The sequence below is a fragment of the Myotis yumanensis genome, unplaced genomic scaffold, assembly GCF_028538775.1.
Source record: "Myotis yumanensis isolate MYYU_CA2020_CCGP unplaced genomic scaffold, mMyoYum1.0.hap1 SCAF_1, whole genome shotgun sequence".
NCBI lineage: Eukaryota > Metazoa > Chordata > Mammalia > Chiroptera > Vespertilionidae > Myotis > Myotis yumanensis.
In genome coordinates, this window is record NW_027223752.1 from 44,431,419 (window position 1) to 44,454,284 (window position 22,866).

General features: G+C 43.5%; 1 protein-coding gene across 3 annotated transcripts in view; it reads left to right on the plus strand.

Annotated features, from left to right (window-relative positions):
• ATG14 (autophagy related 14) overlaps positions 1–14,404 on the plus strand; it is a 39,827-nt gene extending 25,423 nt beyond the window's left edge. Inside the window, exons 6-11 of one of the 3 annotated variants that reach the window (XR_011471935.1) lie at positions 316–545; positions 1,686–1,803; positions 3,295–3,385; positions 3,467–3,552; positions 10,993–11,363; positions 11,458–14,404. Coding sequence is in view for 1 of the 3 variants with exons in the window: in XM_070419302.1 (XP_070275403.1) it covers positions 316–545; positions 1,686–1,803; positions 3,295–3,385; positions 3,467–3,552; positions 10,993–11,299 (832 nt within the window). In the remaining 2 variants the exon portion in view is untranslated. Of the gene's footprint in view, positions 1–315; positions 546–1,685; positions 1,804–3,294; positions 3,386–3,466; positions 3,553–10,992 lie in introns of all 3 variants that reach the window. The other 2 variants (XR_011471936.1, XM_070419302.1) reach the window with 2 other exon arrangements.
• The last annotated feature ends 8,462 nt before the right edge of the window (positions 14,405–22,866 follow it).

A 22,866-nucleotide genomic window follows, 5' to 3' on the forward strand; every position in this document is an offset into this window, starting at 1 on the left:
AGACCTAACCCCCACACACAAAAGCTCTTTGAGGTCCTCAGAAATTTTTAAGCATATAAAGGGATATTGCTACCAAGTCATTGAAGAACCTGATATTTGAGGCCCTTGCTCCTGGTGCCCCCTTACACCCATGTGGACTTCCGTGCTACAGCTGGTTTGATCTTCATCTCTGATAGCAATCACTTATCTCTGCATGTTCCACGTCACTTCCTGTGCTCATGTGCTTCTTCCCAGTGTTCTGTATATCTGGCAAGTATATTGCCTGCTCTTTAAAACCCAGTCCCTTGAGACCTGTATGCATCTTCTGATTTTTAGAGATCCCGCGGATGTGTCTTCAGAGAGTGACAGTGCCATGACCTCCAGCACCGTGAGCAAGCTTGCCGAAGCCCGGAGGACGACTTACCACTCAGGGAGATGGGTCTGTGACGACCACAATGGGGACACCAGCATCAGCATCACAGGGCCTTGGATTAGCCTTCCCAACAACGGGGACTACTCTGCCTACTATAATTGGGTGGAAGAGAAGAAAACGACGCAGGGGCCTGGTGAGAAGCAAGACAGTGTTTGGAAACTTTTATAAACATGAATTTTGTTTGTTTGTTTTTTTGTTGAGGGATTATGAATTTATTCGATCACCCACACACCAGGTGGCTGAGCCTGGATGGCTCCAGCCAACATGTATACTTTGAATTGAGGTAAAATTTATATAACAAAATGAACAGTTATGAACAGTTAAGTGGCATTTAGTACATTTACAGTGTTATAAAACCATCACCTCTGTCTAGTTCCAAAACGTTTTCATCACCCCACATGGAAACTCCAGGGCATGAAGCAGTCACCCCCAGCGCCCTCCCCAGAGCCGAGCCCTGGCCATCACTAATCTGCACCCCGTTTCTGTAGCTGTGTCTATTCTGGGCATTTCATATAAAAGGGATCATACAAAACATGGCCTTTCGTGTTTGGCTTCTTTTACTTAACATGTTTTCAGAGTTCGTCCACATTGTTGCATGTATCATTCTTTTTATGATTGAATGACATTCCATTGTATGGATATACCACATATTGTTTCTCCATCTGTGGATGTGCTGGAAACATGTATTTCAGATATTTCTCCTCTTGGGGGTCGATACTGCTTTATCTATATAAAAAGACCTCACTATTTAAAGAAACGTAGTTAGCCTGAGTCCCATCCCATTTTGATAGTTTTTAACTTTGTAAAGAGCTTGTTTAGCAGTCCTAACTGGAGATTGAATACCACACTAGAGAAACCCTGTAACACCCGTCGCTTTTCTCTGGTGGAGAATTGTTCATTTAGTCATTCAGCACATACTTAGTGAGATGTGCTTTAGTCATGTACTGGTGATACACAGGTGGTGTCACCCAGACAGGTGTGCCTCCCTTCCTGTGGGGAGGACAGGAAGCAAGCAGTCATCAAAAGCATTGTACACTGAGTGCGTGCTGTGGGTGGGGACTTCAGTTTCATTTATGCTGGGCCTGTCTAGGCCCACTTACTTAGGTGTCACTCAGTGAAAATCATAGCAATGAAACATGGACCTTTTATTAGGAAGGAGTAAAACATTACCATAAATGTAATGATAAATTAGAAATCATAAAATGTAGGTTCATTCGTATTTTTTGCTGAAATTAAGGTTGTTCTATGTGTGGTGGTTGTTTTTACACTTTAGACATGGAGCATAACAACCCTGCTTACACCATCAGCGCTGCGCTGTGCTATGCGACTCAGCTGGCCAACATTTTGTCTCATATACTCGACATAAATCTTCCTAAAAAGCTGTGCAACAGGCAAGTAACTGAGGGCAGTGATGTCTTCTTCGTCGTGGTTCTCTTACACTCTTTTTGTATTCTCATTTGTTCTAATGAATCCAAAATCAAGAATTTAAGTGTTATTCAGACAGAAATGACCATAGATACTGAGATTAATTCCATAAGCCTCATGTGGTACAAACTGGTGTTATCTTACAATTGCATGTGAAGTGTTTGAGAAGACCACAGAGAATTCTCCCACTTGCAAAAAGAACTGAAGGAAAACCCAGGATATTCAGAGGGTGTGCTCATGTGCAAGAACTGGGTAAACACTAGGCAAATTTTGTTTTTTGTTTTTAAAATGATTTTAGAGAGAAAACATCAATTTGTTGTTTCACTTGATTTATAAATTCATTGGGATCAAATCAGCATTTGTCTTTTATTTGTCTTTCAAAAGTACAAATACAAAGACAAATGCTCATTTGTGGCGTATTGGGACACACTCTAACCAACTGAGCTACCCAGCTGCGGCTGTTTGATTTTTTTTATAATAAAAATATGTGGTTTAAAATTTTTAAAAAAAGGTAAAGGTTTACAGTCTACCCAAATCCTACTAATACTTTCCTACCAACCTTTAGTTTTCCTTGCATTTCAAGCAAATATGAATATGGTTACCATCTTTTAAACACAAAAGGTATCATGCTGTACCAAGGAGTTTTAAATACCTTGCTTTTTAAGTTTTTATTTATTTAACAACTATTTATTGAGTGTGTGCTATGGGCCAGGCACTGTTCTAGGTACATTGGTGATGAAAGCATAATCCCTACCCCTTTGGCCATTAACTTTAATGAAGGGACAAATAAACAGTATGTCAGATGGTGACACGTGCTGTGGAGAACGTTAAAGCAGGGTGAGAGAAAGGGGATGTGGAGGCAGGGAAGGGCTTGCAGTGTTTGAGTGGGCAGGTGTGTGATCATGTGTGAACCTGAGGGAGGAAGCGAGCAAGCCAAGTGGACCCTGGGGAAAGAGGCTGTGAGCAGAGAGAGGCCTGCAAAGCCCTGGAGGAGAGAGCTGCGAGGAGCACAGAGGAGACCGAGTGCACCAGGAAGGTAGGAGTGCAAATCGTGTGGGGCCTGTCCGGCCTTCAGCTCTCATCCTGCATAAAGTGGGCAGCTGCAGAGTTTTCCTTTGTATCAGTGTCCCAGGATCTCACCAGTCCTCTATTGACACTTGGGGGTCATCTTACATTCATCATTTCACTAGTTTGCAAGTATTTGTGTACAGTAAGTTTTCAGAAGTGGAATTGCTTAGTCAAAGGATCTATGTATTTGTAATTGTTACAGATTCAGTGAAATTGTTCATGAGGGGAATAGTTCATTCCTAGAAAGTTTCTAAGTACATTTAAGAGGCAAAGGCCTCAGGGTAAGTTTTATACCGAATTGCAGTGTAAAGTACACTCTTCAAAATGAACGTTGTAACATAGAATTTCCTCCAAAAAATACAACTTTACAAATTATGTTTGTTTTACAGTGAATTTTGTGGGGAAAATCTCAGCAGACAGAAATTTACTCGAGCAGTAAAGAAACTGAATGCAAATATTCTTTACTTGTGCTTTTCTCAGGTATGGAAAATGTGCTGTGAACTAATTTTTAATTTCTTAACATGGTTGAAAATAGTAATCAATTTTTTGTTTTTTTTCTAGCATGTAAATTTAGACCAATTACAACCACTGCATACCCTCAGGAATCTAATGTACCTGGTCAGCCCGAATTCTGAACACCTAGGCAGGTAAGAAGGGTGTCTGTTGCTTTTCTCTGAGTGGTACTGTTGTGACGACTTTTAAGTGGAGTTGTATGTGTTGACAGTGTACAGGGGCCTGTTCCTCAGCCCCAAATCTCCAAACAGGACAAAAATACAGTCCCATATAGAAGGAAGCAATGGCTAATCATATTTGAGCCATTATGGTTCTTAACATAATCGTTTCTCAGAGAAATTAATAGCATTTTAACACCTAAAACAGAAGAACCCAAGGGTCCCTGGCCTTTCTGTGCTGTCCCTGAAGATCAAACGCCGTTTCTTTGAATCCACATCTGTTTCTGCTCTAGCCTGTTGCTTGTGCATCTTCTTTTGTGCCTGTTCATTCCTTCCCATAGCAGTTCTTCACAATTCTCTCTCTGTCACTGAGTCAGTCTGGCCACCATTTGTTGGATAAAGGGTATGAGATGTTTATGGGATGAATAGTTTAAAATCCATTCGCTTAAAAACAGGAGTAACAAAAAAGACCAACCAGGACTGGTCTAAGGGGTCTTTTCAGTTTCTCAGCCCATAAAAAGCATGGCATTCATGAGGCTTATCTTCGGTCGCATCCAAGAGCCCCTTCTCTAGGTGCTGACCTTTTTTCCTTGTTCTTAGAGGTCTGTCCATTCATTTCTGCAGATAGGGCTTATCTATTGTATTTGTAATTTTGAAAGACAAATAAAAGGTGAGAAAATTCTTGTGGGGTCTCTTCCCATCATTCATTTGCTTTGACACAAACCAGGGCTCAAGGGGAGTCCCCTCCAGTGACCAGGATGCCTGGTTTCCTTCACATTGCAGTGAACTTTCTATGACAGTCTGCCTTCAACGGTTGTCTTATGTTTCCCCCCTCTTCCCTCCCCCTGCCTAAAACAGTAGTTAACTTTGGAAAGAGCTGTGGACTCTCTCCAGGAAACTACATATGCACCTTGAATGTTTTGCCATTGTATAGGGACTTCAGACTCCTTAGCCCAAATCCCATTCATTAATTTAGGAGCCACAGAAAACCTTTAGAAATCCATCCTAATTTTAGTGGTTGATTTCCATGGGTTTGCTTGCCATCCTCTCTGTACTTTATTTGTAAATGGTTCAATGTTAGGAAATTTATTATTCATAATAAGGACAAATATTTATTTACACTGGGCTAGACACTTTACATGTCTTAAATCTCTCTTTTTAAAAAAATATCTTTTTATTGATTTTGCAGAGAAAGGAAGGAAGAGAGAAAAAAACATCATGTGAGAGAGAAACATTGATTGGCTGCCTCCTACACGCCCCCTTACTGGGATCGAGGCTGCAATGTGCCCTCATGGGGAATCAAACCTTTTGGTGATTGGGATGATACTAACTCATCTGAGCTACACCAGCCAGGGCAGGATTATTATCCTTATTTCACACGGGGGGCAACGTGGTAGCAGGCCAACTAACTCGTGCCCATGGTCACAGAGCCAGTAAAAGTGGTGGAGCCAGGTCCCAACACACCTGGCTGACGACTCCCAAGTACTAGGTACTCATGCTTTTATTTTAAAAAAATATATATTTTACTGATTTTTTACAGAGAGGAGAGGGAGAGGGATAGAGAGTTAGAAACATCGATGAGAGAAACATCAATCAGCTGCCTCCTGCACACTCCCCACTGGGGACGTGCCCGCAACCAAGGAACATGCCCTCCACCAGACTCAAACCCGGGGCCCTTTAGTCCACAGGCCGACGCCCTATCCACTGAGCCAAACCGGTCAGGGTGGTACTCATGCTTTTAACCATGCACATTAACTTTATCACATTAACATACTAAAGAAGAAAGAACGTAGGACTATCCTTATACAGATGCCAGAAAAGCAATGGATAAAATTCAGTTCCCCTTAATAAAGAAAACTATCAAATTAAAAAGATGATTAATAAAGGATACCTACCATAAGCATGGAGCAAAAGCTAGTTTAATGGCATATCGTCAGGAAGAAAAAGGGTGCCCTGCTTGCCCTGCTACATTAACATGGCTCTGGAGGCCCAGCCAAGGCAGGACATTTTAAACAAGGAATAAGGTGCATTTATATTGGAAAGAAGGAAACTAAGCTGATCTATTGTAGATGGTATGATTACACTGGATACCCAAAAGAACTACGAAGCTGTTAGAAATGATACTTGTATGGTGTCTAAATATAAGATCAACACACATTAAAACAGTTGCTTTCTTATGTGCCAACCACAACTTGTTAAAAAAAAAAGTCATGGGAAAAAAGATCCCTTTTACTTTAGCAACAAACGCTATAAACTATAGAGAAGTAATCCTTACAAAGTACATGCAAATTTATGTAAAGAAAATTTTGGAACTAAAAAAAATATTCAACCTGTAATTTTTGAATGTCTGCCCAGCACTGTATGAGGTGTGGCACTGAATGCAAGAAGGCCAGGGTGGTGATTTTCTAGGAGGAAGGCTCAGTATTGTAAAAGTGCTACTTCTCCCAAAAAGGAAACCTGATCAGAATTTTAGCAGATATTTCATGGAACTTTGATAGGCTGATTCTAATGTTTAACTAGAAGCATAGTCTGCAAGGAAATTTTGACAAAGAATAATAAGGGATGGTCTTGGCCCCTTTTAAAACATAGTATAAAGGTAATTAAAACAAGACCCTGTTAGCATGCAAATCGGTAGAGCAATTAAAACAATAGAAGAGAGTCCAGGAACAGACCTTTGTGTATGTGGGAAAATAATATATGATAAGGGTGGCACGTTGAATCATAATAGCTCAATGGTGGTGGGTCAGTTGGGTATTCATATGAAGAAAATGTTGGATTTATATGACATTCCACATACAAAAATTAATTCCAGATGAAATAAAAGACTTTAATTTTAAAAACTATAACTAGGAGAAAAGAGTGTTTATAATCATAGGGTGGGGAGGGGATTCCCAAGCAAGCCACAAAACCCAAAAACCATGAAGGAAAGGAGTTACATATTTTTCTATGGAAAAACTCTAAATGTCTCTGGTAAAAGATACCATAAACAATGTTAAAAGACAAGCAATAGATATATTTTACAGTCTCTATAAGAGACAATGGATTAAAATCCAGACTCCTTAAATCTTTCAGGTCAATAAAAGACAGGCAAGCAACCTCATGAAAAAATAGAGAAAGTATTCAAGCAGGCAGTTCACACAAAAGAAATGCAAGTAGTCACAATTCAGATGAAAAACATCTTTAGCCTCAATCAAGAATAAAGAAATGCAACTCAAAGCAGGTTTCCATTTTCCATCTGTCAGGTTAACAAAAAGGAAAGGACCTGATACCCAATGTTGGTGGTTGTTTAGGAAAATTGGCAATCTTGTATTAGGGGTGGGCTTCCTTGTGGATCTGAGTTTTCTCTGGGCTTCCCCTTGAGTCAGCCCTCCATTTAGAAGGCTCTGTCCTAGAGACGTGCACACACACAGCCAGGCTCTCGTCACATCAGAGCTTTCCTGGTCTGTGAACCAGGAGGTCAGCGCTTCAGAACCCCCTTTCCACACCTCCCTCAGTCAGGCTTAGAGAGACTGGTAATGGAACTTGGGTAGGACTTCCTGTTTCCATGGAGACCACCTAAACTGAGGATTCTATCCTGACTCCAACATAACTTATTTTTTTCTTTGAAATAAATGCAAACTTACAGAAAAATCAAAAAATAGTACAAAGATGCATATACCCTTTACCCAGATTCATCTTCGTTAGTGTTTTACCCCATTTGCTTTGTCATTTGTGCAATCTCTCCCCCTCTCCTCCCTCCTCTCTCTCCATAAAATTTTTTTTTCTGAACTCTATGAGGATAAGTTACATAAGTCATGGCTCCTGACCCCTAAATAGTTCAATGTGTATTTTCTAAAAATGGGAATATTTTCTCTTCTTTTTTTTGGGGGGGGGGGGGATATTTTCTTAACCACAGCCCAGTTATCAACATCAGCACTTTTAACACTGATGTAATACTTTAATCTACTGCCAATATGCACGTTTTGTCAGTGCACCAGATAATGTCCTTTATAGCATTTCCCCCTCCAGGATCCAATCTAGAGTCGGGTGGTACATTTAATTGCTAGGACTCTAAATTTGGAACATTTTCACAGCTGCCTTTGTCTTTTATGACATTATTTCCATTTTTCAAATAGAACTTTCATTTTGCGATTGGGTGTTTCCTTGCAGTGAGATGCAGGCTGTGCATTTTAGGCTGGAACACTTCCTAGGTGGGAGTATCTCCACATATCACACTTGACCAACTGTCCTTTATTGGTGATGTTAATTCATAGTCAAGATGCTTTCTGACTTTGCCGCCGTGTGATTCCTTCATGCTTCCTTCCTTGCAGTGTGGGACCGTGCAGTTGTCCTCCTATTCAGAATCCCCCCCTGGATTTATTATCTATTGACGAGTCTTATCTGAGCCAGTCTTTACTGTGCTGGTGCCTACATTCACACCTTATCATCCAAAGTCTAGAGTTTACTCTTGATGCCATACATTCTATAATATTTTTGAAATAAGCTGTTGGCAAAAAGAGACTTTTAAAAAGCCAAAAAGATCTATCATCTTGTTGCCTTAACCGATAAGGATAACATCCTGTATCATGAGAAAATGAATGCTCTGGCTTCAGGGTCTTGAATAAAAAGATGTCAGTTATTCAGCTAAACTGAAAATTAGAAGAATTATTTTATAATCTGTATTTCCAAAAGACTTAATTCTTTTGCTAGTTAGTTCTGTGTGATGTGTGTGTGGCCCAGGCATGCTGGGCAGGTAGTAGATTATGCTGGAAGTGTTGGGAGAAGGGCGTCGAGTAGAGAAATGTCCCAGCCGCCTCTGTAAGGGTCTCTTCTGCTCCTGGTGGTGCTTAGAAATGTAGGCTAGTTGCTGGAACTAAAATTGTTCCTACTGACCGCTGTGGGAATCATCCACTAGTTTCTCATGTGAGGTTCTTAATTGAGCACCTGCTCCATGCCAAGTGGACTCTGCACTTTGGAATTTCAAGCAGAGAACGGGTCCAGTGGCTCCAGTGAGGGCCTCCACCTGAAGGATGTGCCACTTCCCCCTTGTATCACTCAGGCCTGTCTCCTGGAAAAACCCTTGAAGAGGGGATCTGGAGACAATAGCAGTCTCATGCCAAGAAAGACCCTAAGAGTAGATAAGGCAGCCTCAAGGCTAGCAGAAAGGAAATAGTGATGGTGAAGAGCTGACCTGGACCTGTGAGGGAGCGGGGGGAGTCAGAAGACTTAACCCCCAGACAGCAAAACTGAACAGAACAGAATCCGAGAGCCTTGTGTTTGGGAAAGGAGGGAGACCAGCTAAGACACTTAAATTGGGACCTTTTTTTAAATTGATTTTGAGAGAGAAAGGGAGAGGGATAGATAGAAACATTAATGAGAGAGAAACATCATTGATCACTGTCTCCTGCATGCCCCCTATTGGGGATAGAACCTGAAACCCAGGCAGTGCCCTAACTAGAATTTGAACCATGACCTTTTGGTTCATAGGTCAACACTCAACTGCTGAGCCACACTGGCCTGGCAAATTGTGAACATTTTTAATAGGCAGACACCATGAGAGAGACAGTTATTCGGCAAGCTGAGGTGGGTGGGGGGCAGGACAGGCTGGCGGTGGTAGTGATAGAGGGAGGACCAGAGCCGGGGGACACGTTGAGGATGGGAAGGGGACTTATTTGGTGGTGTCAGGCAGGAGGGTGAGGGAGGAGGGAGGAATCCCAGCGGGCCGTGTTTTGAGACCTTGTTGACCGGCTCAGATACCCGAGATGAGAGTGTGGTTAGTAGCACTCAGTCGGGGAGCTCTGACAGACGGGTGATTGGGATTGGAGCTTGGAGGAGAGGAATCTGGAGGAAAAAAGAAAATAGTCTTTGGAGTGGACTTGTTTGCCAAGGAAAAACAAAAAGGGAGACAATAAGTAAATGTAAGGAGAACCACAGGAAACAGAAAAGGGGCACTCAGAGCCAAGAAACAGGTTGCAGTGGTTTATGGGAAAAGTTTCAAGGGGAGGAACGAAGATTGTGGGGAGAATCCCCTCCCAATTCTTGTTCCCTTCAGCCCTTGCAAAATCACGACTTCGGGGCAAGGTGGAGGCCTGGGAAGCTTGGCAGTCCCTGGTCTGAGGGGCTTCTTGGAATGTAAATTGTTCACTAGAGACCAATGGGAAACCCTGTGGCACATCTTCCAATGAATGAAAACTTGTAAAGCCCTAAAAACAGTGCCTAGAGCAAAAACATTAGCTATTGCTGCCCCAGCTGGGAAGCAGGGCTGTCTTGTAAGAATGAAGTCTAGTTGGCCCTGGAAGAACGGGTCAGAGGTGCAGGTCTGCGGAGGCGCTTGGAGGCCAATGCTAGGCTTTTGTCATTATACTGTAAAGAATTTGGGACCACAGACTAAAGGGCAGGTTATACTTTCCTAAGGTATTTCTCATTTTTGTTATTTTTGCTTTCCTCTGTCATTTCTCCCTAAGTAATTACTAGTGAACCTCTTAAATGAACTGAGGCATCGGGCCTTACTTGGGAGCAACGATGGAGAGCTAGGGGCTGCTGAAGCGACTTGGTCCCACCCTATAGCTGGTTGCAGGAAGTCCCCTGGAGAAGATGCAGCCTGGCCCCCTGGAGGCAGGAGTGACGGGCACTGGAAAGGGACAAGGAGAAGCAGGCCTGGTGGGGTTTGTGGCGGCACTGAGGGGCTGTCACAGGGAGTGCGGCCTGAGAAAGAAAGGTTGAGAGATTTGGAGGTGGGGACATTACTAGGGAACTTTGGGCAATAAAATGTTTTACTGAAAGACCTTGCAGGAATATGCACTATTCCAGATGAATATATTTTAAATAATCACATCTCATTTTATGCCATAAACGTGTCCCTAGAAAATTGTGTGATGATATCTTAAAATGTGTGCGGGAGCCGGCTGTTGACACCAGTCCTAGGAGGCTTTGCTAACATGTACATAGCAATATCATTTAGCCCCTTTGGGTCTTGAGTTTAATAACTGAGGGCTTCCATAGGCAGAGAACATCTTAATTTCCTTTATATACCATTTGATACTGGTTCCACTAACTAATATACCCGAGTATATACATCATGTGACTGTTTTTGTCAAAACTGTGTCATTGGAATGTATAGATAGTACAGTTGTTTAAAACAAGATCATACTGTGAACCAGAATGGAAGGTCTCACGGGATGGGTTTTTTTCTGTCCAGGGTCTTCACAAATAAAGTAGGTAGAATTGAGACGTGTGGTATTATTCATTAGTTGGATGACAGTTATTTAGATAAAGAAAAACTGAATTATAGACCAACAGTGAGTGGACACAGTGCAGACTTAGGGAACGGATGCAGTGATAGCTCTGGGCCTCCTACATGCATTAGGTCTTCTGTCACCTGTGTCACGTGTTGTGAGAATGGTGGTGTCTTAGAGACCCTTCACTGTCGGCACACAGGTCGGGACCCTTTGAAGTGCGCGCAGACCTCGAGGAGTCCATGGAATTTGTGGATCCCGGAGTTGCTGGAGAATCAGATGAGAGTGGAGACGAGCACATAAGTGATGAGGAAACCGACTTGGGCACAGATTGGGAGAACTTGCCAAGCCCCCGGTTTTGTGACATCCCTTCCCAGCCCGTGGAAGTCTCGCAGAGCCAGAGCACCCAGGCCTCCCCACCCATCGCCAGCAGCAGTGCGGGCGGGATGATCTCCTCCGCTGCAGCCTCGGTGACCTCCTGGTTTAAAGCTTACACTGGACACCGTTAACGAGCATGGATCAAAATGTGCCAGATTTGCATCAGGAAAGTAAACTAGTAAACTATGTATTTAGGTAAGATCATGCCTGGAACAAAAAGTTTTTTTAACTGTTTTTTTTTTTTATGTTGTTAACCCTCACCCGAGGATATTTTTCCATTGATTTTTAGAGTGGAAGGAAGGGGGAGAGACAGAGAGAAAGAAACATCGATGTGAGAAAGATACATCGATTGGCTGCCTCCTGCATTTGCCCCAGTCCGGGCCCGCATCCCAGGTATGTGCCCTTGACGGGAATCAACCCGAGACTCTTCAGTCCACAGGCCAAACTGGCTAGGGCTAAACTATTTTTGTTGTTTAAAGCAGGGAGATAGGCATTTCTTTGTCAAATGGCCAATGGTGGTGACAGACATACTGAGGATAATAAAACAGAGGGGTCAAAGGTCCTTCTACCCAGACTAGTGTTGGTGGAAGGAGGACCAGTGCACGAGGCCAGTTCTGTTGAGGCAGAAATTCATCTAGGCTCCCTCTGATCACAGGCCAGAGGACCCAGACCCAGCCTACATGTCGGTCCTCGTGATGCTGATCACAGGCCAGAGGACACAGACCCAGCCGATATGTTGGTCCTCGTGATGCTGATCACAGGCCAGAGGACCCGGACCCGGCCTATATGTTGGTCCTTGTGATGCTGATCACAGGCCAGAGGACACAGACCCAGCCGACATGTTGGTCCTCATGCTGATCACAGGCCAGAGGACACAGACCCAGCCGACATGTTGGTCCTCATGATGCTGATCACAGGCCAGAGGACCAGGACCCGGCCGACATGTTGGTCCTTGTGATGCTGAGACTATTCCTGTCACTTTATGTTGTAGAGATTGAATCTCAAGGAACTGATTCTTGATGATTTAGGACTTGAAAGATAAAAAAACTGTTTAATATGAGTTTGTTTTTATGCGATCATTTTTGTACAGAAAACCAGCAGGCAATTTGAGATACTTGATTTCTTTATAATTTGGTCACGTTTGGTTTTTAGGTCAAGGATTTTGGTTTTGTTTGGAAGGGTGGTGTTTATTTTTGGGGGGAAAGGGGGCCGGGGAGTAATTTAAACATTATTTCACTTGTGCTGCTCTGTCGTAGCTCATCAGACATTCCTGTTTTTCTTTCTCCCCACACACCAAAGAAACTAAGCTCTTTTCTTTAGGACCCACATCCATGAACAGAAGAAATTCTAGCTGCAATAATGTCCTAGAGATTGTAAACCTATTTTCTTATATTCTGAGTGGAATTTAGTTCATTCTTACCTAGATTATTGAATTCCTACCATCTACACTATGTGCAGTTTGAAATGAAACTTATTTTCTATGAGTGAAAGATTAAGTCATTAAGGTTGTTTGCTAATGAGGTTACTAGTAAAAGCCACTTTTAATTAAGTGGCCTTTAGTAGTCTTCTGGTGTCCAATTTGTTTCTAAGGGATATAGTAGGTGGCAGGTTTTTCCAGGGAAAGCTATCCTGCCTGTTTCCTAGAAGTCTTTGTTGCTCTAAGGACACTACCTTCCTCAGAAATGCAGAGGAAATCATAGCTGGTACTCGTCCTGTCTCCTGGGGGAAGCTCCAGGGAAGGATGTTTCCTCACCAGGAGACCATTTTCAGCTCGTTTCTTGTCATTCTCTAGTGACAATCTTTGAAGAAAACCGTAGAGAGGCATTATGTACAAATATGTAAGTAGTTTATTTTTAATAACTGCAAAAAAAATCCTATGTAACTACAAAAAGAAATCCTATGAAAAATTCCTAACAGGCATTATTACCACATCTTGTTAGTGTGATTAGCATGATAGTACCTCAAATAAATCACTTGGGGGTTTGCCCTGCCCTAGCTTCTTTTCTCGTTGTAATTATTAGAGATGATCTTTGCCTCCAAACCCGAGGTGCTATATAGCTTTTGCTATTGGTATATTTAGTGTTTGGCAGAGTTTGGGGTAGAGTTGCAGAAGGGTTGTTTATTCCTACCCAGGAGTCCCAAGTTCCCTGAGTATGAATTTGCCACTTTAGGAGGAAACAGGCTCTGTTTTAACTGCTCAGCTTTATGTTGCTGGGTTTGTGTTGTACCATCCAGGCCTGTAATTCATACAGTGGTTGACTTGAACAAACACCAAGTGAACTTAAAATCCCATGAGGTAAGACTTACCAGGTACTTCCAACCCTCAAAAAGAAGAGCTTAGTCTCAAGAGTTGAAAGACTGGGATTTGGGGCTTGAGGGTAGAGCTTGACTTCAGCTGAAAGATGCACAATAGTCACGGTTGTTCTCAAATAAGCCTCTTGGAAACCATGAATGTGAGATGAAGCTTAGGAACAGAATCCAGAGATCACAAACTCATAACTAGAGTAATTCAACAAACCGTGAAGGGTATGGGAGATGTAGGGATTGGTAGGGTATATTTTGTTGTTGTTATCAACTAGAGGCACTTTACTTAGGGTTAAAATGATCAAACCCTTTAGTGGTTATGAACACCAACATACTGGCTTACACTGCTGAGGTATTTTGGTTTTCATTATTTTGCACTGGATCCACCCTGTAAATATTCTTAAGTATACATTTCAACCACTGTTTTTTCTATTCTTTTTGCTGCTCATTAAATTCTTTCATGTAGGTGCCAGAACCATATGTAAACAGCTTTTTAAAAAATTGAAGCTGGTTTTTATTTTTAAACAAAAAGCCATAGACCTTGGTCCTTTATTCCACATTAAAATGATTTGTTGAAACAAAATAATACTAACAAAAATCCAGAGGCACCAATAGGCCGCTTAAAATGGTTTGCTAAAGACTTTTTTGTAATGGAGTCTGACCAAGAAAAGTTTTGCACATCTGTAAGTTAAGACAAAAAACATGTCAGCATTGGGTCTAGCAGACAGGATACATTTAAGGATTCGTGTGTTGGTAATTTGGAAAAAAGCATTTGGTGGCATGCTGTTAAAAGAACTACAGTGTCTGGGAATCTCTTCCGTGGTGTCATGTTGCAGGAATTTCCCATTGCTCTGCAACTTCCAAACCAGATTGAGTCATACAAATGTTTTCTAAACTTTTATTGTATTATTACAATAAACCTTTTACCAGTATTTTGCTAATATGTATGTCTTTTTTAAACTAATTAATTGAATGAGATCTAGCCCTGGATAATTTTATATAAACTATAGGATAATTTTTTTAGGATTTTTTGCCAAGCAAGGAAAAATGTCTGCTAATACTTTTATAAAATTATTGATCATGGTGGTATTCATAACGGTCCATCTTTAGGAAGCTGGGAAACGGTTGCTTACCAGTTACATACTTTCTCTAAAGATGGATTTTTCTTTGGTAGCCATCACATGCTGCTGTTGCCCTATGGTGACATGGTGTCTTTTAACAGTCCTCTAGGGAGGGATTAATTTATAGCATATAAAGGAATAATTTGTGACAATAGGACACTAAAGGGGAAGAGAAAAAGGACTGGAATTGCACAGGTAAATAAAGATAAGATGCAATCAGAAGAAAAAGGACTGTGAAAATTTTTTAACATAAACCTAATGAATCACAAGGGCAAAAAACACACACAACCAGAAACACAGGACAACCAGAAAACTAAAGATAAAATGGCTATATTAGGTTCTCATATCAATAATCACCTTAAATGTAAATAGACAGAACTTACCAATCAAAAGGGAGAGTAGCTGGATGGATTAAAAACTACATGTTGCCTTCAGGAGACCCATCTCAGCTACAAAGACAAACAAAGGCACAATAATTTTGAGAAAGGAAACAAAGTTGGAGTTGGAGGTATATGCTACATGACATCAAACTATATTACAAGGCTATAGTGATCAAACAGCATGATACTAGCATAAAAACAGACACATATATACATAAAAGAAAATAGCCTGTAAACAAATCCATTCCTATATGGTCTATTAATATATTTTAAAAGAGGCAAGAGCATACAATGTGATAAAGACTGTCTATTCAATAAATGGTGTTGGGAAAATGGACAAATACATGCCAAAAAAATGAAACTAAACCTTCTCACGTGATACACAAGAATAAACGAAAAATGGATTAAAAACTTAAATGTAAGACTCAAAACCATAAAACTCCTAGAAGAAAACATAAGCAGTAAAATCTCTGACATTTCTCTTAGTATTTTTTTCTGATATATGGCCACAGGCAGGGGAAACAAAAGAAAAATTTTAAGAATGGGACTACATCAGGGGTGGGCAAACTTTTTGACTCGAGGGCCACAGTGGGTTCTTAAACTGGACCGGAGGGCCGGAACAAAAGCATGGATGGAGTGTTTGTGTGAACTAATATAAATTCAAAGTAAACATCATTACATAAAAGGGTACGGTCTTTTTTTTTTTTTTTTTTTAGTTTTATTCATTTCAAATGGGCCGGATTCGGCCTGCGGGCTGTAGTTTGCCCACGGCTGGACTATATCAAACTAAAAAGCTTTTTTCACAGCAAGGGAGTTTGCCAATGATACATTCTATAAGGGGTTAATATTCAAAATTTAGAAAAAACTCAAAACCCAAAGCCAAATAATCCAGTTAAAAAATGGGCAGAGGACCTAAATAGACACTTCTCCAAAGAGGACACACAGCCAATAAACATATGAAAAGATGTTCAACATCGCTAATCCTCAGGAAAATGCAAATTAAAACTACAATGAGATATCACCTTATACCTGTCAGAATGGCTGTCACCAATAAATCAACAATTGTTGGTGAGGATGTGGAGAAAAGGGAACTGTGGGTGCGAGTGCGGATTGGTGCAGCCACTATAAAAAACAGTAGGGAGATTCCTCACAAAATAAAAAATGGAACTGCCTGAGGAAATAGGGATTCCATTTCTGAGTATATATCCAAAGAAACCCAAAACACTAATGCAAAAGAATATATGCTCCCCCATGTTCATTGCTGCATTATTAATAGCCAAGATATGGAAGCAACCCAAGTAACTTATCAATAGATGAAAGGATAAAAATGGTGGTGCATAAATACAATGGAATATTACTTGGCCATAAGAATGAAATCTTAGCATTTGTGACAGCATGGATAAATGTACAGCTGTGCTAAGTGAAATAAGTCAGAGAAAGAAAATTCCATTTGATTTCACATATATGGAACCTAAAGAACAAAATAAATGAACAAACAAACAGAAACAGACTCATAGATACTGAGAACAAACAGGATGCCAGATGGGAAGGTGAAAAAGGTGAAGGGATTAAGAAGTACAAATTGGTAATCACAAAATAGTCACAGGGATATAAAGTACACCATAGGGAATCATCTACACTAATAAAAGAGAAACATGGTAATTAGCGTACGACCGCTACCCTTTTCATTGGCTAATCAGTGAGTATATGCAAATTAACTGTCAGCCAAGATGGTGGCCGGCAGCCAGGTAGCTGGAAGTGAACATGAGGCTTGCTTGCTGCAGTGAAGGAGGACTCCAACGTTCCCCGCCTGCGCTGCCGGCCTCTGAGCTGCAACTCTAAGAAACTTTGTAACAAATATAGAAGCTAAACAAAACCCCGGGATCTCAGAGCTGGAGTTATACATTGTTTTGATTATAGAACGCAAACAAACCAGCGGAAGCCTCAGAGCTAGAGCCAGAGCTAAAGCTGGCCCAGAATAAAATAAAAAAAAAGAGAAAAAAAAAAAAGGAGCGGTTGGGAGCTTCAGTCAACAACCACCAGCCTGAAAGCAGCCCTCAGCCCCTCACCCAGACTGGCCAGGCACCCCAGTGGGGACCCCCACCCTGATCCAGGACACCCTTCAGGGCAAACCAGCTGGCCCCCAGGCCTCTATCCTATATAGTAAAAGGGTAATATGCCTCCCAGCACCGGGACCAGCGGAGCCTCGAGGCCTCCTGGCACCGGATCAGCATGACAGGGGGCAGCACCCCAAACCCCCTGATCACCCTGCAGCTCTGTGTGTGACAGGGTGCGGCGTCCCAACCCCCTGATCGGCCCTGCTCTGTGGGTGACAGGGAAGGCGCCCCAACCCGCACCCCCCCCACACACACAGGCCCTGCTCTGTGTGTGACAGGGTAGAGCCATAACCTCCCCATCAGCCCTGCCGAGTGTGACAGTAGCGGCGCCCCAACCCCCTGATCGGCCCTGCTCTGTGGGTGATAGAGGGCGGCGCCCCAACCCCCTGATCCGCCCTGCTCTGTGCATGACAGGGGGCAGCGCCCCAACCCCCTGATTGGCCCTGCTCTGTGCGTGACAGGGTACGGAGCCCCAACCCCCGATGGGCACTGCTCTGTGCGTGACAGGGGGTGGCGCCACAACCTCCCCATCGACCCTGCATTGAGTGTGACAGGGGGCAGTGCCCCAACCCCCCAATCAGCCCTACCCTGAGTGTGACTGAGGGTCGCATTGCAACCTCCCAATCCGCCCTGCTCTGTGCATGACAGAGGGCGGTGCCCCAACTCCCCAATCAGCCCTGCTCTGAGCCCGACCAGGGGCTGCACCTAGGGATTGGGCCTGCCCTCTGCCACCCAGGAGCAGGCCTAAGCCAGCAAGTCGTTATCTCCCGAGGGGTCCCAGACTGTGAGAGGGCACAGGCCGGGCTGAGGGGGTCCCCTCCCTCCCCCCCAGTGCACAAATTTTTGTGCACCGGGTCTCTAGTATCTAATAAAAGAATAATATGCAAATGGACCCTCACTCCAACACACAAGATGGCTGCCCCCATGTAAACACCGGATGGCCTGCAAGGGAGGAAGGGAGGACAGGGGTGACCGGGCCAGCAGAGGAGGGCAGTTGGGGTGGGGGGGGGGGGGGACCCAGGCCTGCAGGGGAGGGCAGTTTGGGGCAATCGGGCTGGCAGGGGAGCAGTTAAGCATCGATCAGGCTGGCAGGGGAGTAGTTAGGGGCAATCAGGCAGGCAGGCAGGCGAGCAGTTGGGAGCCAGCAGTTCTGGATTGTGAGAGGGCAGTTAGACATCCCTTGAGGGGTCCCAGATTGGAGAGGGAGCAGACTGAGCTGAGGGACACCCCCCCCCCATGCACTAATTCTGTGCACTGGGCCTCTAGTATAGTCAATAATATTGTAATAACTATGTATGGTGACAGGTAGGTACTGGAAACATTGGGGGGTGACCCCTTTGTAAAGTATATTATTTTCTAACCAGTATTCAGAACATAGGAAACCAATATAAAATAACTAGAGACCCAGTGCACGAAATTCGTGCATGAAGGGGGGGTTCCCTCAGCCCAGCCTGCACCCTCTCCAATTGGGGACCCCTTGGGGGATGTCCCTCTCACAATCTGGGACTGCTGGCTCCTAACTGCTCACCTGCCTGCCTGATCATCCCTAACTGACCTTCCCTGCTGGCCTGATCTCGCCCCCAACTGCCCTCCCTTCCCGGCCTGGTTGCTCCCAACTGCCCTCACCTGCTGGTCTGATCTTTCCCCCAACAACCCTCCCCTGCCAGCCTGATCTCACCCCCAACTGCCCTCCCCTGCAGGCCTGATCTTGCCCCCAACTGCCCTCTTCTGCTGGCCAATTTGGTTCTGATAGGTCGGTTTCTATGCCAGTCAGCATCAGAAGCTCCATCTCCTAGGCAGCCATTGGTTCTTCACAGCACCCACATTTGGTTCTGATTGGTTGGTTGCTATGCCAATGTCCAAAGCTCCACCTCCTAGGCAGCCATTGGTTCTTCACAGCACCCACATTTGGTTCTGATTGGTTAGTTCCTATGCCAGTCAGTGTCTCTGGGCCTATCAACGGGGCCTGATCAGAAAGGCGGGGCTGATCAGCAGCCCCGATGTAGGCCTGGAGAGAAATGGAGGCATGGCTCTAGCCAGACTGGGAGAGAAAGAAAGAGGCAAGTGCTGATCAAAAGCTGCCACAGAGGCAACGGATCAGTCCCGCTTCTCTCTTCAGGCCTCTCTCTGACCCTGATTCGCAGTCCCCTCAGCAGTCAGTGCCATGGCAACCCAGCGCTGACTGCAGGACTGACTTCTGGTTGGTCGAGCCTTGGTTGTTATGGCCCAGGGTTTTTATATATCAGAATGTAAACTGTGATTGGAAAAAAAGAATTAACATAACGAAAATATCCATATTACCAAAAGAAACCTACATATTCAGTAGAATTCCTATGAGAATCCCCATGGCATTTTTCACATATATGGAACAGAAAATTCTAAAGTTTGTGTAGAGCCACAAAAGACCCCAAATAGCTAAAGCAATTTTTTTTTAAAAAAAGAACAAAGCCGAAGTCAAAACACTATAGTATTGGCAGAAAAACAGATATATAGACCAATGGAACAAAACTGAGAACCCAGAAATAAACCCACACATATATGAGCAACTACTTTTCAACAAAGGAGCTAAGATTACACAAGAGTGAAAGGAAAGCCTCTTCAATAAATGGTGTTGGGAAAACTGGACAGCCACATTCAAAAGAATAAAACTAGACTACTTTCTTAAACCATATACAAAAATTTACTCAAAATGGATTAAAGTCTTGAATGTGAAACCTGAAAGAATGAAATACATAGAAGAAAACACCCTCTAAATTTATTGACCTTGGTTTCAGAAGTGTTTTGTGAACTTCACTCCAAGGCAAGAGAAACAGGCGAAAATAAAAGACTTCTGCACAGCAAAAGAAACCATCAACAAAACAAAAAGTCAACCAACGAAATGGAAGAAGATATTTGTAAATGATATTTCCAATAAGAAGCTAATATCCAAATTATATAAAGGAATCATACAACTCAAGACCAATAACTTAAAATCCAATTGAGAATTGGGCAGAGGACCTGTATAGCTACTTTTCCAAAGATGGTAGCCAAGTCACCATCTCTGCTCAGGATAGTCAGTCAGGGCAGGGGCAGTACTGTTCATGCAGTAGAATCATGCTCAACTGCCTACGGAGAGGGTCTGGTGAGGAAGGCCCACAGCTCATCCCAAAGTGGAAGTGCTGGGTGGGCCAGGCCTGGCTCCATCCATACCCTCCCACCAAACCTCAAGCACTTGTGCAAACTGGGTTTCTAACCTCACAATGGGCAGGCACTGACAGTTTGAATACAACCTTGCTCTACATTTTACTGACTGTCTGGCAACTGAGTTTGCATACTTTTTTTTTTTTTTTAAGAACTGCATCAGTCTCTATACTACTTAACAGGCTTCTGAAAATTCCAGTTTGTAAAGCAACTGTTTGATTCTCTGATGGGGGTGGGTCAGATAGGAGGGAAATAATTTAAATAGCACAGGTGATTCTACGTCAGTTAACTGGCAGGTGGGATCTGTTGCTCCCCGAGTCTGTTTCTGCACACCGCTTGTCACTCCGCAAGAGTACCCCATCTTACACGGCTTACACATTTCCCACCACTGTATATGTCATCCTGTCATCCTCTACTGGGTGATGAACACAAAGGATTTCCTAGAATAATTTTAGCGGTATGTCATTTCCCCCAAATTGCTAACCTTAGAACCTAATCCCTGCTGTGCTTTATCATTCCAAAGAAGAAAGCAAAATTTAGTAGAACTTTGTAATTTTTAACTTTCTTATAGTCCTCCTTAATCCAAAAAAAATTTGAGACAAAGAGACTTAAAATTAATTGGTTCTGATATCTGTTCCCTGCTAATTAAAAAGTGGATGTGGGGCCTTTGAGGGGGTTGTTGTAGTGTCTATTTGCCATTGCTCTGCTCCCAGCTACCAACTCAAGAGGCTCTGTTCCTTTTAAAATAACACCAAGGTCAAATAAGCCATCTAAAATTGGGGTGCTGCCTAACTGGTTTCCCTTAGGCCAGTTAGCTATAAATACACTGGATGCCACCCAAGGGTGCATAACCACAGTGATGTTTATTCTTCCCATGAGGTTGTGCAAACACCAGCTATGGCCACAAATTTAGGAATGGTGTGCATGTCAATACAAGGGATTGCACATTTCTCACACAGGTACTTTCACCAACTCACAGAGATTGCAACACTAGCTTGTCTGAACACAAAGGAAAACGGGGACAGAAGCTATCAGATTCTCAGAGTGACATGTCGGGTGCTTAGCACAGCAGAGAATGCACTTAAAGGAATGTGGTCCTTTACAGGCACTAAGACTAGATAACACCAGCTCTTATTGGTGCAGTTTGCGATATGTGGCAAGAAGGGTTTTGGTGCAAAGTGGCTTTATTCTGTCATTTTTTTGTGGCAAGCTATGGGATGAAAGAGAGGATGAAGAGCCAGTCAGCTGAGTAAAGAAAGAATGAAGGCAAATAAAGCCCTGGAAAATGCCTGGGAATGCCCATGTAATAAAAAGTGCTGGAAGCCAATCCAAAAAAGTTGGCAGGGAGGCCCTGAAAAGTTCCAGTTAGAAGGGGAGGGGAAGGCTGGACAGAGCCCAGGAAGGGAACTCCAACATCATGCGTAACCCTCACCTTCTGCAGTTAGCCCATAGCAGCCTGCCACCAGGGGAGCCCCTGGCAACAACAGAACCCAGATCACACCAAATGCACACTGTTACCCAGCAGAAGTCCTCAGGCTGCCATGGAGCATCCCTAAGAACGTTCCCATGGGGCCAGCTGTGGCCAGAGGAGAGCTTCCTAGATCCCTTTATCCACCTTTCAGGTTTCTCATACTAGATGGGAAACAACCCAGAGCAGTAAGAATCTGCCTGTACCCCTCATATTAAGATGGCCACTAGAGGGGAATATAAACATGTTATGAGGGTGTACTGGAGGCACTGGGGATGGCATGACCAAGCTGCCCTCTCTGGGCCCAGAGTGAAGTCCAGGTACAAAAATGGGAATGATGCCGAAACCGGTTTGGCTCAGTGGATAGAGCGTCGGCCTGCGGACTGAACGGTCCCGGGTTCGATTCCGGTCAAGGGCATGTACCTGGGTTGCTGGCACATCCCCGGTGGGGGATGTGCAGGAGGCAGCTGATCGATGTCTCTCTCATCGATGTTTCTAACTCTCTATTTCTCTCCCTTCCTCTCTGTAAAAAATCAATAAAATATATTAAAAAAAAAAAAAAGGGAATGAAATGATAGACGCACAGGGTACACCCAGCCAAACCCAGTGGGCCAAGGTTGGGGGTGGGGTCCCGAAGAAGATACCTCCTGAGCAGAGTCATCAATGTGCTAAGGGGATGTGGTCAATTTGATTGATCTTTTCACGTGGCTACTTTAAAGCCAGAGTCATTTTGACAAGGCCGGGAAATTTAATCTTAGCCCTTTGTCCATTTCCAATTCATTTCTTCTTTGGCCATTTCCACTGGGCAAGGGACAAAGTCAAACTTCCCAAAGATGGGGAAGATGCTCTCTGATTTTTGGAGAGCAGATACAGCGTTTGGGCAGGTTCAAGCCTCGGACTAATAAGAGGGCAGGGTCCTCTCATGGCAAAGCCACGGGCAAGTCCTAGCTTGGAGGGCAAAGCCCTCCCAGCACATTATAGCCAAAGGCTATAGTTATAATCTTGAACCTATGGTCTGAACCTGTGGTCCCACATGGCTGAGTGATGTGGGCTTGACAGAGTTCACGTGCATGTAATTGAGTAGATTTGAAACCCACGAGAATGTTGTAAACATCTTGACCACGCCCT